At 39.7% G+C, this 17,235-nt stretch overlaps 1 protein-coding gene across 2 annotated transcripts in view; it reads right to left on the bottom strand.

The window, feature by feature from the left end:
* Nucleotides 1–13,136, bottom strand: part of mad2l2 (mitotic arrest deficient 2 like 2) — a 42,078-nt gene extending 28,942 nt beyond the window's left edge. Inside the window, exons 1-8 of one of the 2 annotated variants that reach the window (XR_010525660.2) lie at nt 12,800–13,136; nt 12,598–12,716; nt 12,290–12,361; nt 12,047–12,147; nt 11,860–11,954; nt 11,680–11,753; nt 11,094–11,186; nt 10,794–10,928 (exon numbers count right to left, since the gene is read on the bottom strand). Coding sequence is in view for 1 of the 2 variants with exons in the window: in XM_065246855.2 (XP_065102927.1) it covers nt 10,890–10,928; nt 11,094–11,186; nt 11,680–11,753; nt 11,860–11,954; nt 12,047–12,147; nt 12,290–12,361; nt 12,598–12,716; nt 12,800–12,839 (633 nt within the window). In the remaining variant the exon portion in view is untranslated. Of the gene's footprint in view, nt 1–10,430; nt 10,929–11,093; nt 11,187–11,679; nt 11,754–11,859; nt 11,955–12,046; nt 12,148–12,289; nt 12,362–12,597; nt 12,717–12,799 lie in introns of those variants that run through there. The other variant, XM_065246855.2, reaches the window with a different exon arrangement.
* Between the last annotated feature and the right edge of the window lie 4,099 nt (nt 13,137–17,235).

Raw genomic sequence — 17,235 nt, 5'->3', positions numbered from 1 at the left:
TAAATTTGAACAACGCACAAGGGTTAAATTTGCACTGTGTACCCCTGCATAAAATAAAAACAGAAGGAATAATAAAACGAACACTGTAAAATACAAGCTAAACAGCGCCTACTTCAGTAACACACAAATAGCTTAAGTTGTTAGCCCCTCCCATCCAACGGCTGGGTGGATCAGTGGATAGCGCGGACGACTTTCAACGTGAGGACCCGGGTTCGAGGCCCGACTGGACTCATCAGGTACATTACAAATAATAAATTGTGTTTGTGTGTTAAGTTGTGTGAATGGGTTGTACGTCCTACCTGTAGTCTGAAACATGCAAAAAATAGATAAAATCCACGGCTCAAATTTAATTATTTTATGATATATGATAAGTATATGTATGCAACATATATTAGACATATATGTGAAGTCATGTATGTCACATATATAAATAATTATATAGATGACATATATGTCTATGTATGTTTTTTGCACACATAGACATATATTTGTATGGGATAGACATATATGTCAATATATGAAATTGTTCCATTTTCGAATAGGTGTCATATATGGTTGTACATATATGTACATATATGTTTCTACTTTATATTACCATATATTTCATATAGGGATATTTCATATATTCACATATATTACATTTCCGTATGGGCAGTGGTACCGCGAACAAACCATCTCTCAATATATTTGCTTTTTCAGTCAATGGTATGCAGTCACATGGCTCACCCTCAGTGATTAGATCTGCCATGTTTACACCCTCATGGACATAATTTCAGGTTTGGTTGGCCAGGATTTTGGTAAGCTTTCTGTAGGACACAGTAATATATATTGGTAAATACTTTGTTATGTTTTGTCTGTTGAAATGTATAGGGCTTAAATGAAACCGGGGTGATATTGCAAAAACCTACGTCCGTAGGCCCCTGTGACCATAGGTCATGTGGCATGCTTTCAATTAGTTGTCCCGTCCCTTCACCGTCTGTGTTTTCCCTACCATAACTCCTGGTAGGTTGTTCGTGTTTTAGGATGGCTACATCCTCTGTCTGCTGCCTGATCCAATAAACGTCATGACTATGTGAGTGCCATACCCCTGAGATATGTGATGGTTGCCAGTGGTAAGGGTTAAAAGCGTCTTAACCATGCTGCCTAGCTCTCTAGCCTCATGGTTTGGGTGCAAAGCTAGTGAAATATGTGGTGCGGCTGTGTCAGACATCCTATACCATTCTTTCTGGCCGTCTGACAAAAATATGGGTGCAGCCACGCCTTGTTTGCCAACAAATATACCACATACCACCATCCACCAGTCTCCACTTGGTCCCCTCAATGGACATGAAAAGTTCCTCATAGGTTGTTTTGTCAAACCTGTCATAAAACATGGTGCAGTGAAGTGGGTCTATGGGGGGTAAAAATAGGGCCCTGTCTTGTATCCATGACTTGTGGGTGTTGTAAAGAGACACTACACTGTTGCTAGACATTTCATCCTCCCAGTCGACCTCCAGTTCTGCCCAATAAATGTCGACTGACTCCTTATATTTCCCCCCCACTAACATCCATTGATTACCTGTCTCTGTTGAGCTCAACGAACAGTTAACTGTGTGTCCGTCTGGAAACCTAACTACAATACCATCAGTTGAACATAGTATGCTAGCCCCTAGTTTTGTTAACAAATCTCTGCCCATTAGGGGAGCAGGTGCGTTGGAGGAGTACAGAAATGAATGCGAGACAAGTTGATTAGCAACTTGTGTTGGTAACTGTTTTGTCAATGGCCACTTTTCAATTTCACCAGAGAAACCCATCACACTCACTCTTTTGTTACTTAAATATGCTGACCATACGGTGCCGCTTATTACAGTAGAGTATGTAGCTCCAGTGTCCACTAGAGCTTTTAGTGGTGTGCCATTCACCACTATGTCCATGAGGGGCTCGGCCATTCCCCCCATGGTGGTTCCCTGTGTGCCCCGTCATTCCTCTGCACCACCACCCTGGCCCCATGATGGGAGCATAGGCGCCATTAAATCAGGTGATGATGAGTTGTGTGGCCCTGGTGGTCCCCTGCCAAAACCACCATGTCCACGCCCGCTACCTCCTCTATTGGGACCCCATCCCCTTGCATTCGGTGCGTTAAGTGGATGCCGTACACTGGAATATTGGGGCTGTGGCCCGAGTTGTGGGCACCTGCGGGCCCAATGACCTTCCTGTCCACACACATAACATGTATTCCCTCCAAAAGCACCATACCCCCCTCTGTTACTACCACCCCGTCCTCTGGGAGCCCCTCTATATTGCTGATAACCTCCCCATGGGTTGCCTGTGTAGGGTGGGCCTGCATAAGGGTCCGGTGGACCATAGGCTTGTCAATATTGGTCATACTATAGCACATTGGGAGGACCTGAAGTGGAGGGTGGCTGGGCAACCTGCTGTGGAATGTGTTTATTTTTGTCTGTGGCCTGTACAGCTACAGTCTCAAAAGCCCATTCTTAATCGTATCTACCTGTACAAGTTCTGTTTGTGATTTGTTTATGGCCCTGTCTGTGTAATCTCTTTCCCCTGTTGTTAGCATTTACATTTCTCTGAAATCTTAATAGAGTTGTGATTATCTGTCCTTGTGTCATAATTGTTTGTTGTAATCTTTCCATTTTTCTTTTCAGGGCCTCTATTTCATCAAATTCAACATCTAGTTCACCGCTGTTTACTGTTAACACCGGCTGTTGCTTTGAGATCGAAACAGACTTTTCCTCATAAGGAGGAGTTGTTTGCAGTGAGGGGTGTAGCGACTTCACTTGAGGAGGAGCCATGGGAGGAGCTGTGGGCGTCACACTTGAGTCTGGCTGACTGTTTCCTTGTTCAATTTCCTTTTGCTTTGCAGCTGCACCACTGCCAACTTCCCATTTTCTTCTTTGGTTTGATAGCCTGCATGGCAGCAGCGATCAGAGCTAATCTCGTCCGAATTCTCTACTCTTTCTCTAAGCCTGTCACAGTTGGCCCTTTGCCAAACCACTTTTTCCTTCTGCCTTTACAATCTCAATTCTGTGTACCAGTCTATGTTCCATGGCAAAAATGATGGGAGTCAGGGGAACACGTTTTTTCTCCTCCGTAACCCAGCAATTTTCTTCACACAATGTGTTCCATGCTGATGTAACCTCCTTTTGTCTTTTCTTAATATCTTTTGGATCGGTTTGGGCCAACATCAGTTTCAATATTTTTTTTGCCACTGAACATAGACCGGTGGGCAACCATACTCATCACACTCTTTTTGAAATTCAGCCATTTTAAGACAATTTTCGAGCACTGAAAATTACAAAGACACACAAGTCGCTCCTATCTTAAGCAAAAGCATATACAACAGTAGTTTTCAGGAGTTCCACCCGCGCGACTACTGACCCGTCTTTTAGCAAAGTTTGAAAGCAAAAGGATATATACACCAGTAGTTTTCAGGAATTTCACCCGCGCGACTACTGACCCGTCTTTTCAAAGAAAATCGAAAAACACACAACTATACAAAAATAGGACGTCTTTTCAGTTTTTGTGGAGTTCTCATCCAACAGGCCTTTCACCTCTCTTTTGGTACTTTTCAGCGCCTAATACGCTGAGGGCCCCCAACCCAGCTTTAATATTCGTAGGATTTTTCACCTAACGGGCCTTTCACCCTTCTTTCGGTACTTTATAGCGCCTAATGCACTAATGGCCTCCAACCATAAATTACTATTTCTCTTGGTTCTTTATAGTGTCTAATACACTAATGGACTCCAACCATAAATTACCAAGGTACCTTTTTCAAAAGTTTTTCATTCTGATCATATGTTTAAAATATCTATGTGTTAAAATTCAGTTCGGATATCCTTTTCAACACAAGTAATTTGGTATATTCAAAGAGCAGAATTCGATAAAACAGGCTCTGCTTACCTTTTTAGTAGAGCGCGCTTTTTGTGTTGAATTGGATTCCTCCCTTACTTTGGTTTCTTCAATATGAAACCCTCCTTCCTTTCACTCTCTCCTTTCCCTCCAAAGAAACGTCGGGGTCACCAATTGTTGGACTTTAAGGCGTCCTTGCATGTTCATAATTTAGAGGAAAGGCACAAAATACAAATATCTAAGTTCAAATATTTATTGATCAGATATGAAAAAGTTTCACAGCATGCCGGGCCTTCTCAAGACCACACTCGGTAGCGAAGGCAACCCAGCCTCTTTTCTAACAATTATTTATATATTATATGACGTCGATTTCTCTTAGAATTCTCCACCCACATCGGTTGTTCTCGTTCACCTGACTCCCTTACCACACCCAGTTTTAGCCTGTAGGCAAAAATGGACACACAAACAAAGAAAAAACAAACTGTTCTCCGCACAACTTTGAGAGTCCTTCAATTTGTAACTATTCCCCCAATACTTTTCCACTTCACATATGATTGACTCCACATAGCATATTATAATGCTTTCTTAAAACAGGTCATTAATAAAACATTCATTTATTCATAAAAAGACATAAGTTGTAAGATGAAAATGATTATTATGTAAAACACATTTCAATATCATAACATCATTTCATTATTCGTAAAATTGGTTATGTGAATAAGGCACACATTAACTTCTTTAGATAGATAAACACATATTAAATCTTATACTGCAATACTACTTCTAAGCAAACACTTAAATCATTATTAATAACCATCTGTTAGGGAAGAAAACACACACACATAAAGAACAAGCGCAAGAGATTCTGTTCTTCAAGGTTGAGCTGCCATGCCCCCCATTTAGGTTATTCTGTATGCAACCTTTATTTCATTGGTTAATACACATTTATCAAAGACAACATCTTATATTTATTTAATCAATTATTCAATGATTAATACTGATTAAGTAAGAAATACATTGCATATTTTATCCTGTAAATATTAAAACATTGGTTAATAACATGAATGACTGTTTGCTTTTCTCCCTCAGGCCTCACTCTTATCTTGACCAACACCAGCTGTACACATTCCAAGCTAATTCAACCAAAACCATGGCCTTGGAGCTTTTGCACACCCAAACTGCTCCCTCTCAGTGACTTTCCATTCTCTCAAACAAACACAAACAATCTTTTACTTCAACATGCTATAATGATTATTGAAAACACTTCTAAGTAAACTATTTACAAACATATAACCTTAAAATCCCACAATAATAGCTATTGAAATAGTGAATATTTTTTTCTCCTTCAATGCATGTGTTTGCCACGGATTGAAGATTGTAAACAGTTTGTTTATTTAATTTTAATTAACAGTTAAGTAACTTTTGTCCCTGAGTTAGATGTTGATTAACACTAAACCAGTCTAAAAATCAGTCCAGTTTCCCCAGCTGTAAACCCATTGGCTCTGAAGTCTTTTTTTTCTTAAAAAAGAGAACACATTCAGTTTATGTATTTATGAGTACACTTTCAGAATGCTCTTAGTTACATGAATATCTATACTGTATGCATCTGTGAGTGGTGCTTATGATGTGTCGCGCTAGGACGAGTGAGCATAAGGGTGAGAGGGAAAAATCACAGTATACTCACTACAAAAATCTAGACTACACCACTGAGCACAACATTGTTAACAAGAACAAAAATATCAGTATATTCTTAATTTAGCAAATTAACAAGTAGGGTGTGATTAAATGGTAAATGGACTGCCTTTATATAGCGCTTTTAACAGACCTATGGCCATCCAAAGCGCTTTACAAGTTTTGCCTCACATTCACCCATTCACGCACACATTCATACACTGACGGCGGTGTCAGCCATGCAAGGCGCCATCCCGCTCGTCGGGAGCAGCTGGGGTTAGGTGTCTTGCTCAAGGACACCTCGACACTTGGTCCGGTGGACCACCAACCTTCCGGTTTGTAGACAACCTACATGAACCACTGAGCCATTGCCGCCTGATTAGTCTGAAAGTATATTTTTTAGACTTTACTACTTATATTTAAGTACAGGTTTTTACATTTAAGTACAGTACAGTTTTTATTTAACTTTTGGGCACATTTTAATTTAATCATTATTCTTATTTAAGTTTTTATTTACTTGTAAGCACAATGCAGTGTTAATGTTTAAACTCTGAAATCAATGATGACAATAATAAATATTCGTATAAGAAATAAAAATAATAAATATTCTTATTAGGAATAAAAACTTTGTTTTTAAACTGTGCATAGATCTGATTAGTTAGGCCTACTACAGTTGTGATTTACGGGTTACAGGTTGCCTGGAACGCAGCATAAGGTGTCTCTGCCCAGGCACGTGCACACATAGACATCAAAGGGGGCTTGAGCACCTGCCCTTTTTATTCCTGGAAAGAAAGTGCCCTTTTTTTCTGTAGTGCTTTTAAAAATAATAATAATAATATGATCTTTATTTATATAACAACTGATGTCTGTCTGTTTTTTGTGGTTTTTACTTGTTGCTTATTTAATTTAACATGAATTTATTCAGAAATCATTTAAATGAGATTTAAACTCTTATATAAAGAAAAATAGCGCTATTTGTGGCACACAAACGGTTAACAAATGAGTCCCGCCTCCAAAATTCACATCGCTAATATGATTGGCTTTACCTTTCCTTAGTCCCGCCTCTCTAACTTACTTCGCTTTATGATTGGTTGTCAACCCTCGTGCTGCATCCTTCGCGCTTCAAGCGCCAAAGCTCAGCCTGAACGAGACGCGATCATGTGCTTATGCAGGCAGCTAGCGGTAAGTTTGTGAGGAAGAAAATATTCTTATATTAACAGTTTTATGCACAAAATATGGGACACGTTGTTACACATAACGATTCAGGGACATTGTTTTCCATGGCAATCCCAAATTAACCTGAAGAGTTGCAAACTTATAACAGTGTAGTGTATGTAGTTTAAACAGACTACTCATAAAATAAGAAAGCACAAACAATAAAATAATTGCTAACTGCAGTAGTAAGCTTTTTTGTTTGCGTTTTTTGTAATGGCTGTTAAATAAGTATAATGTGTTATACTGGAGTGATGTAGTGGATTGGGAAGAAATCTGATGGTTCAGTATTTTACTTGCCCAGTCTGAATTTTCACTGACATCACAAAAAAGTTAATTATAAAATACAAATAAAATAGGCCTAATGTATATTTGTTGTTTCTGACATGTGTAACCCTAATAAATATGAAACCTAAGATTAAAGGTGCCATAGGATGTGTTGTCATAATATGTTAAATTGTTCTTTGACAATTACATAGAAGGTATGTTGCTTTATTAAGTGCAAAAATTATCCAGAAACGTTTTTACATGTCTATTTACAACCCTAGAATTTGTCATTTTAATTAAATGGTCTATTTTTGCCCTATTTGAAAGGGTCATGAATAATAATGTTGAGCTCTGCTCTGATTGGCTCTGCTCTGAGAGGCTCATGCCAGAAGCTCACATTAGTAAACAGACCTTATATTTTGAGCCCTTATCAGACAAAAATACATTTTGAGTAACAACTAACAACTAATCAGCTAAACGCTAGCATATGATATAGCATTTATTGGCATGTAGGGCTAACTCAGCAGTCACAACTTTGTTTTTAGCATTTTAACAAATTTGTAATTAATGTGTAATTTAATGTTTTCAAAACATGCACATTGTGTAATGGCTTCCTTTGCTGCTCTATAAACCTAGACTACTAAGGAGACCATGGTGTCTGTGTGAACTGATTATTTTGTAGACATCTTTTGAAAATTAAACAATTGCGTGAGTTTGAGGAAGATAAAATTAATGACGCATAAAAAATGGGCAAAAAACACACCATAAGCACACAACGCAACTTATGTGACCCTGGACCACAAAACCAGACATACACTGCAAAAAATGATTTTCAAGAAAAAAAATTCTTAGTGTTTTTGTCTTGTTTTCAGTGAAAATATCTAAAAATTCTTAAATTAAGATGCTTTTTCTTAATAAGCAAAACGACCCAAGAAAATAAGTCTAGTTTTTAGACCAAAAATATCAAATTTAAGTGATTTTGTGCATTAAACAAGCAAAAAAATCTGCCAATTGGGTAAGCAAAATAATCTTGAACATTTTTATTAAACACTAAATTCAGGAAAAATTTGCTTACCCCATTGGCAGATTTTTTTGCTTGTTTTATGCTCAAAATCGCTTAAATTTGATATTTTTGGTCTAAAAACTAGACTTAATTTATCTTAATTTAATACTTTTTCTCATATTTTTACTGAAAGCAAGACAAAAATACTAAGAATTTTTTTTTCTTGAAAATAATTTTTTGCAGTGTGAACTGCAAAAAAATGACTTTCTTACCTAGTATGTTTGTCTTGTTTTCAGTAGAAATATCTAAAAATTCTTAAATCAAGATGTATTTTCTTGATTAGCAAAATGATGTAAGAAAATAAGTCTAGTTTTTAGACCAAAAATATCAAATTTAAGTGATCTTGTGCATAAACAAAAAAATCTGCCAATGGGGTAAGCAAATTTTTGAATTTTTCTTGAATTTAGTGTTTTTTTAGAAAAAGATTCAAGATTTTTTGCTTAACCCATTGGCAGATTATTTTTTTTTGGCTTGTTTTATGCACAAAATCACTTAAATTTGATATTTTTGGTCTAAAAACTAGACTTATTTTCTTGGGTCGTTTTGCTCATCAAGAAAAAGCATCTTAATTTAAGATACTAAGAATACTAAGAATTTTTTTTCTAAAAAATCCTTTTTTGAAGTGTAAAACAAGCCAAATAATCTGCCAATGGGGTGAGAAAATTTTGCTTAAATTAAGATTTTAAGAAAAAACTAATCTTATTTTTAGATTTTTTTCTCACCCCATTGGCAGATATTTTTGCTTGTTTTAATCACAAATTCACTTAAATTGTATGTTTGGTCTAAAAACTAGACTTATTTTCTTAGGTCATTTTGCACATCAAGAGAAAGCATCTTAATTTAAGAATTTTTAGATATTTCTACTGAAAACAATGCAAAAGTAGGAAAAGTAGGAAAGTCATTTTTGCAGTGTATGTCGCACAGGTATTGCTTGATTTTTCAGAACATTTTAACCAAATGCTTTCAAAAAGTGGTGGGGACAAAATCAGCCATTTCAAAAAGTGGTGGGGACATGTCCCCAGCGTCCCCAGTGTAAATGACACCTATGGCATTTTCCCATTTCACACTGTACACTAATTCTGCCGCTTAGACTTTAGTGGGCGTAACCGCAGTCACTTTCGCCTAAGCTGACGTCACGTGCATACGTAAGAGACTCCGCCGTAACACATCTGAGGTGCGTTCCATTCGACAGGGTCCCTACGGAGTGTTCACTACTCCCTACTCCCTGAGCACGGTATATCAGTTGAAGTGGACTTCACGGACAATAACCGCTCATTTGGAACGGCCTGCAAACGTCATCAAAGAATGTCAACGACGGGGTCGCGCAGATTATATAACATAAATATACATAGGACTACATTCATATTTTAATTTTTATTTACTATCACATTTAAAATATGTACACTATACAATTAAAAAACATTTAGTACTACGTAATGAAAAACGTATGTTTATTATACACTTTAATTGACTATTGCTGCTATTACTTGACTATTAACAGAATTGAAGCCTTGCTGTAACTGTCATGCAAATATGAAAGTAAACTTTTATTTGGTTAACTACGTGTATATATGTGTGTTTTTAAACGATTGTCTCATAATTGCATAGGGGTCTGACCGTTCTGACTGGTGATCACGTGATGCGCGCAATGACAGTTGGGTGATTATCGCTCTCCACTTCCTGTGAAGTGATGTATCGATGTTCCCTGATTCCCTATGCCGTGCGCAGTGCCCTTCGAACTGAACATGTTCGCTCCCTTCGGATTGGAATCTCACTTAAGATGGCGGAATACCCTGTGAAGTCCACTTCGCAGTCCACTTACGGTCGAATGGAACGCACCTCTGGACTTTATTTTACATATCTATGAATGCATACGCTCTATTAAAACTAATGCGGAAGTGACTTTGATGAGAATGTTAATCTGTGGCCAATGAAATTTATCCACAGAGCATAGGTCACATGTATCTAGTTCAGCCAAACAAGCAAATTTTTTAATCGATTTCTAACGTCTAATTATGCAAACTATGATCACTTTTCGAATAAGAAATAAATGATAATGCAGTTAACAAAATTATGAGAAAATGAGTGATCATTTTATTATTTTTGCCATAAGTTCTACAATCTGTAAGAAACTAATTAGTTCACTTCACATCCATGTTTTTCGTTCGTTCCGGCTAGACTGTTTTTTAACTTCCATATCTTTGACATTTTTAAGATAGTGATGTAGGTGTTTTTCCACTAATTTGAGGTGATATTTAGATTGTGCTCTGACAGCGGTGCACCTAGACTGAGGTGTAGGTTACAATTTAACTGGTGTAGAAATGTGCAGGTAAAAACTGAACAAAATTCATCATCACAGCTGAAGCAAGTCTCTCTCTGATCTAGAGGAATCCTTTTAATACTATAGTCTAGATAAATAAAAGTTGTGGGTGTGTTGCATATTCAGGATTTCTACTTTTTTAAGTACATATTATGCAAAACGTACAAAAAAAGAGAACTAGAACAAACCTGAAACTTGCTTTAGATTACACTAAAATCACACGACAACAAGAGGAAAATGCAATCTTTTGCCCCATTCTATGTAAATATACAGTTAAAGTAACAACAGATATATAAATGAGAAGAGAAAGAGAGAGATTCACAGTACAGTACACTACAATGCAAAATCTTGAAGAAAATGAAATGCATGAAATAGACACAAATCTCAATGGTGAACATTAGTTTTACTCACTAAAACAACGAGCAGATATGCAGGCATCTTTGCTCACAACCGGTTTCAAAATAACACTCAATGTTAACAACCACTTCCTGTGGATACTCAGATATATCAAGTTTTTTTTGCTTTCTCTTCAACATACAGCTGCATCTGTTAAGGGTGGAGAAGAGAACAACTTGTTTTGATAATGTTGCAATGCTGATTTAAGCTTAAAAATCTACACTTGATGTGACTTAAGTGCCACATGAAAATACTAAAAATACAACAAAAATTGTGCCTGGTCTGTGATGGTGTGTGTGTGTGTCTGTGTCATACCTTGAGAATATCAGAGGTCATAGTTTTTAGAGGAATGAGTTTTGGTTCTTCCATGTGAACTTCCTGCTCATCTGCTACAATCCATGGAAAGTCCTGTAAAATATACACAAAGCAGACAAGACAACAATGAATGTTTTTAGAGATCAGAGCTTCAATGTAAAAGAGCATTTGAGGTACAACACAAAACATTTCTTAAAGAAAGAAATGCAATACTACAAGTTGTTACATATTATCCAGTAGATTTACGTGTACAGGTAGTGAAATTTGTAGCCGAAATAAAACAAGCTGTAAATGATTAAATAAGATTTGGCTCTCAGGTTTGCAAGTGAGGTTTGTCAGATCCCATTATTTACCCAGTACTACTTCTCAAGCAAGATTATTTAGATGCCCAGAAAGCAGTAGGGTGGACTTAATGTGGGGCAGAGGCATCAATAGCTTCCTCAAACCTTATTAACTTCCACCCTAAGACAAAAAGAAACTACAATGCATAAACTCATTCTGGATGTCTAGCGGTTTTTGTGCTGAAGTTATCTATATTTTTCAAACATTTAAAAAATGAATGATCTGACCTTTCAGCAAGCCTCACCTTGATGACCTGAACTTTCTCCATATTTCTTGTGGCAGCTTCCCTGGTCTGTACCAGCACTGTGAATGTGCATCCTGCAGCAGAGAGAAAAAGATCATGTATTATTATGTTAAGATCTTTATGTTTAATAAATGAGGGGTCATGTTTCAATTCAGTTTTTGGCAAATGCTGATTCTGTACCAGGAGGATTGTTGTCCAGAACAGCGTCACACACACTAATCTTTAGGATCACAGCTCTCAGCAGCTGTTCCACATGGGAAAGCAGAGTCTCTGAGCTGCCACAGACAAAAACAAGTCAACATGCACACATGAGACACATGCATAACTTCTGCTTTGATTTGAGAACACTGAACACAGACTTCCTCACCTGATGGATAGCAGTGGAGGCTGTGATAGCTCAAACACAAATCTTTCCACTGGGTGGTGCTCTTTATCCATTATAACTACAACCACTTTCTCAGCTTCATTCTGCAGACATACACCACATTTGTTTTGAATACACATTCATTGATCAGGTTCATTCTATGCAGAAAAAATTATAATTATATTGGTTACTTACCTTTATTTTTTACAATACATATGGAAGACAAATATCATTTAAAACACCCACCTTCTCTATGAGTGGCTTGACACAATGGAGAGTATCTTGAATGTACTGGTTCAGCTCAGGGTGGCATGACATCTGTCAAAATAAATTGTGCTTACATTATTAGTCTTTGGTGCAGAACTGGTTTAGTAATCTGTTTTTGATATTAAAATCAACCACCATCTGGCTGGTTTGTGCTTGGTATTGAATCATTCAGTAGTATTTTTTTCTGTTCCTCCTTTTACCCACTCCTACACGTCTGCATTATGTTTCCATAACGCTTTTAGCTAATACACGTGCATAACTGCAGTTATCTAACATTAAAACTTTACCTGTACAGGTACGTTGTACTTCTTCCTCTTCTGAAAGATGCCAGATGGATAAACCTCTCTGACATAGAGAATCAGGTGAATGGCCACCTCCAAAAACTCACACAGAATATCGGCAACAACTGCAAACGAACAGCATCAGAACGGTAAGTTAGCGAAAAACTGTGCCATGCACTAATGTGCAAAATGAAATATAGCAACTCACCTTGGCCAAAGTTAAGGTCTTGTCTGGTTAAAGTGGTCATAGTGAAGTTTACCAAATACAAATCCAATAACCTTCAATACTTAAACGAAAAAATAAGCGTTTCACGTTGTAAACATATCATGCATGGCAGCAGATTGTATGTGATAGGCGAGTGTTTTATTACAAACGTAAAAACGTCATTTTCGAAAAAAATATTACTGTTTTACATTTAACGACATTAGGGCGAAAATGTCTGTCATCTACCAACGAATAGTAAATAAATGTACATTTCACACAATGCAAAAATCCCACAGAAACCGCACCAGCAGCCAGGAAAATGTTGCTTGTTTACACTGTTCTTCTGCGGTAACGCTGTAAGTGGGGATGTGCTGTAATCCTGCCACCTATAGGCGTGGAGGACAGAGTTTTTGAATCCTGTGTTTACATTTTATTATAATTAAGCTTTTTCGTATCAGATTAAATATCAGATTTTTGACCATCAGATTAATGGACTAGTGTAGTACTAGATAAAGTGTTTTGTAATTGTTTATTTATTCACCAAAAGACAGATTCAAATTATATTTTGTTTGTTGATTTTATATAGCCTACAATAAATAAATAATGATCATATACTGTCAGAAAAAAGTACAAAACTGTACCTTTTCTGTCACTGGGGTGGTAAGGTTTCATTTTGTACCTTTACAGGTAACTTATACTAAACATAATACGAAGTTTTACCTTTTGGGGTACTTTACCTTAAGAATCTATGGTGTAGCCTACCTTTAAAAGAGCACCCATTTCATTGCTTAAAAACAATGTTATTTTGTGTATTTGGTATAATACAATGTTTTCGTGTGGTTTATGATAAAAACACATTATTTTCTACATACCATAAATTTTTGTAGCTCCAGATTTCACTCTCTTGCTGAAACGCACAGTTTTGAAAAGCTTTGTGTCCCTGATTGGCCAGCTAATCTGTACATTGTGATTGGCCTAATACCTCTGATGTCAGCTGGAAATGTGACGCTCTTTACCGTGTTTGAAAGATTTGGCCACAATGCAACGCTAACAGGAGTTAACTTACAGGCTGAGCCCTAAGTGGGAGGAATTATGATAATGTCGGTCTTTACTACATCACCAAACCCCAAGAAGTAAACTGTTGCATACAATCTGTGTGTTTGTTGTAGTCCAAGAAAAGAGATTTAGGTTGGTTTGATAACTCGTGTCATCGTTTACTTTGGGGTATGTACCTTTTGCATATCATTAACACTAATACACACTAAAGGAAATTTTAAAACGTGAATTGTACAATAGTGTCACGAAATGAACTCAGGAGTCAGATGCAAGTTAACAATTTATTTAGAAAATAGAAGATAGGAGAGCAAGTCACTGCTAGATCCACACACGGCACACACCCGTTGACTCACTCTGGTGGAATCACTACTGTGGGAGTGAAGCACTCCCACAGTAGGAGAGAGTGAGTCGGTGCTACACAATAGTCCAGTACAGATCCGAAGGGAGAGAGAGAGCCACCCACGCACTCCGTCGAGAACGCCAGCACAATCACCACACACAACAGAGGGATGATACACGCCGCCCTGAAGGTGGATGACAGGCGGAGATGGAAGATGGAAACTCCAAGTTCTCAGACGGGTAATCCACTGTGAAATCCTGATGTCGTAGAGCCACTCGAAACCACTGGTCACCGCCTAAAAACGAAGCGAACCGGTGGTTCCGAGAAACAACAGTCGTTAGCGTCAATATAATCCACAATGGTAATGAGGTGAACTCCACTCACGGGTGATGATGCAAACCGGAGAGAAAGGGAGACAGCTGGTATACCGCCTAGAGACGAAGCGAACCAGCTGTTGCGAGAGACAAACAAAGTCAATAAATCCAGTACTCCACAAGCGAGCGGTCCGGGCGAAGACGCGCCCCCGAACGCCGAAGCCAAACCTGGGGTAACAGAAGAGAAGACAGAGAACGACTGACAAGACAAGGCAGGGCAGCAGGACTGTGATAAAACAATGAGCGCGCAACGAAGGACAGGACTACGTGCAATATAAAGGAAAAGGTAAACGAGACACCACCGGTGAACAATTACCGAAACAAGGGGGCGGAGTTAGTGAATACACGAGGAACCGGCACCACAGGTAAACAACACACACACACCAGATCAACCAGCCATCGATCACCCAGCAGTCATGACAGTAGCCCCCCCTCCACGACCGGCACCAGACAGACCGGGAGACTCACCCTGTCGCCGACGGAGATCCTCGATCAGCCCAGGATCCAGCAAATCCCGACCCGGAACCCAGCTCCTCTCATCAGGACCGTATCCTTCCCAATCCACTAAATTCTGAAATCCTCTGCCCCTGCGGCGGGAGTCTAGTAACCTCTTAACAGTGTAGACAGGGGCACCATCCACTAGACGAGGGGCGGGGGGATTAGGGGCAGAGACAGGGGGGTTATAGCGAGCAAACATCACAGGTTTAACCTTGGATACATGAAAAACAGGGTGAACCCGACCAAGAGAAAGGGGTAACTTAAGCTTTATCGTCACCGAATTAATGACCTTAGAAATACTGTATGGCCCAATGAATCTCGGAGCCAGCTTACGAGAAGGCTCACGGAGAGACAGATCCTTGGTAGAAAGCCATACCTTTTGACCACAAACGTAACGGGGTGGAGGTCGCCGATGACGATCAGCTGCAGCCTTGGTTCGTCTGGAATTAGATAATAACAATGTCTTAGCTCTCCTCCAGGTGCGTCTGCACCTGCGTACGAAAGCTAACGCAGACGGAACCGCTGCCTCGGGCTCCTGTGATGGAAACAGGGGAGGTTGATAACCGATGGAAAGTTCAAACGGGGATAAATTGGTAGACGTAACGGGAAGAGAATTATGAGAATACTCAACCCACGGAAGCTGATCGCACCAGGAATTCGGATATTGTGACGACAGACAGCGGAGCGTTCTACCGAGATCCTGATTAGCCCGTTCGCATTGCCCATTGGTCTGCGGGTGATAACCAGAAGACAAGCTGGCGGTGGCGCCAATTTGTCTACAAAACTCCTGCCAGAAACGAGAGATGAACTGAGGACCCCTATCTGACACTACGTCAGTCGGAATACCATGTAACCGAAAGACGTGATTAATCAAAACCTGGGCCATCTCTTTAGCAGAAGGTAGCTTGGGCAGGGGAATGAAATGAACCGCCTTTGAAAAACGATCCACCACAGTTAGAACAACAGTGTTACCATTAGATACCGGTAAGCCAGTGACAAAATCAAGGGCTATATGAGACCAGGGGCGGGAGGGCACGGGCAAAGATTTAAGCAGACCAGCGGGTGGTAAATTAGATGCTTTATTACGAGCACAAACCGAACAGGCTAGTACAAACTGTCTGACGTCAGTGGACATAGAAGGCCACCAAAAACGCTGATGGATGGCAGCCAACGTTCTCCGAATTCCTGGATGGCCGACAAACTTGGACTCGTGACCCCACCGGATGACATCGGAACGTAACCGCTCAGGAACCCATAGGCGACCCGCTGGACACCCCTCCGGAACTTCCCCCTCCCGGCCGGCCTCTCTCACCCGCTGTTCGATTCCCCATACGAGGGCGCCGACCACCCTCCCCTCCGGGAGAATGGTCTCCGCCCTCTCCGAACCGGACTTCTCGAACAGACGGGAGAGAGCATCAGGTTTGGTATTTTTCGAGCCAGGCCGGTACGAGAGGGTGAAGTTAAAACGATCAAAGAAGAGTGCCCAACGAGCCTGCCTAGATGTTAGTCTTCTGGCCGAACGGATATATTCAAGATTCTTATGATCCGTCCAGACCAGAAAGGGCTCCGAGGTTCCCTCCAACCAGTGACGCCATTCACCCAAAGCGAGTCTAACCGCCAACAGCTCCCGATTCCCTATGTCGTAATTACGTTCTGCTGGGTTTAACCGATGAGAGAAAAAAGCACACGGATGTACTTTCCCATCAATAGACGATCGCTGAGATAAAACGGCGCCTACCCCGACATCAGATGCATCCACTTCCACTATAAATTGTTTTGCCGGATCGGGAATAGAGAGGACAGGCGCAGAGATGAACCGGGACTTTAACACATCAAAGGCCTCCTGAGCCTCTCTATTCCAACGGAAACACACGTTAGGTGAAGTAAGAGCAGTAAGAGGCTTAGCGATCTGACCAAAATTTCTGATGAAACGCCGATAGAAATTGGCGAACCCCAGAAATCGCTGAAGCTCCTTCCGAGTGTCGGGTACTGGCCAATCGGCAACCGTCTTAACCTTAGCGGGATCGGGACGAATCTCACCCTCGGCAATAACAAAACCCAGAAACGAAACCGACTTCTTGTGGAACTCGCACTTCTCCGCCTTAACGAAGAGCTGATTCTCTAATAGCCGTTGTAAAACCATGCGAACGTGCTGAGTGTGTATCTGCATG

This window comes from Paramisgurnus dabryanus, chromosome 11 (assembly GCF_030506205.2).
Source record: "Paramisgurnus dabryanus chromosome 11, PD_genome_1.1, whole genome shotgun sequence".
Lineage (NCBI taxonomy): Eukaryota > Metazoa > Chordata > Actinopteri > Cypriniformes > Cobitidae > Paramisgurnus > Paramisgurnus dabryanus.
The sequence above is the reverse complement of the archived record's forward strand: the minus strand, read 5'-3'. Positions and strand labels throughout refer to the sequence as shown.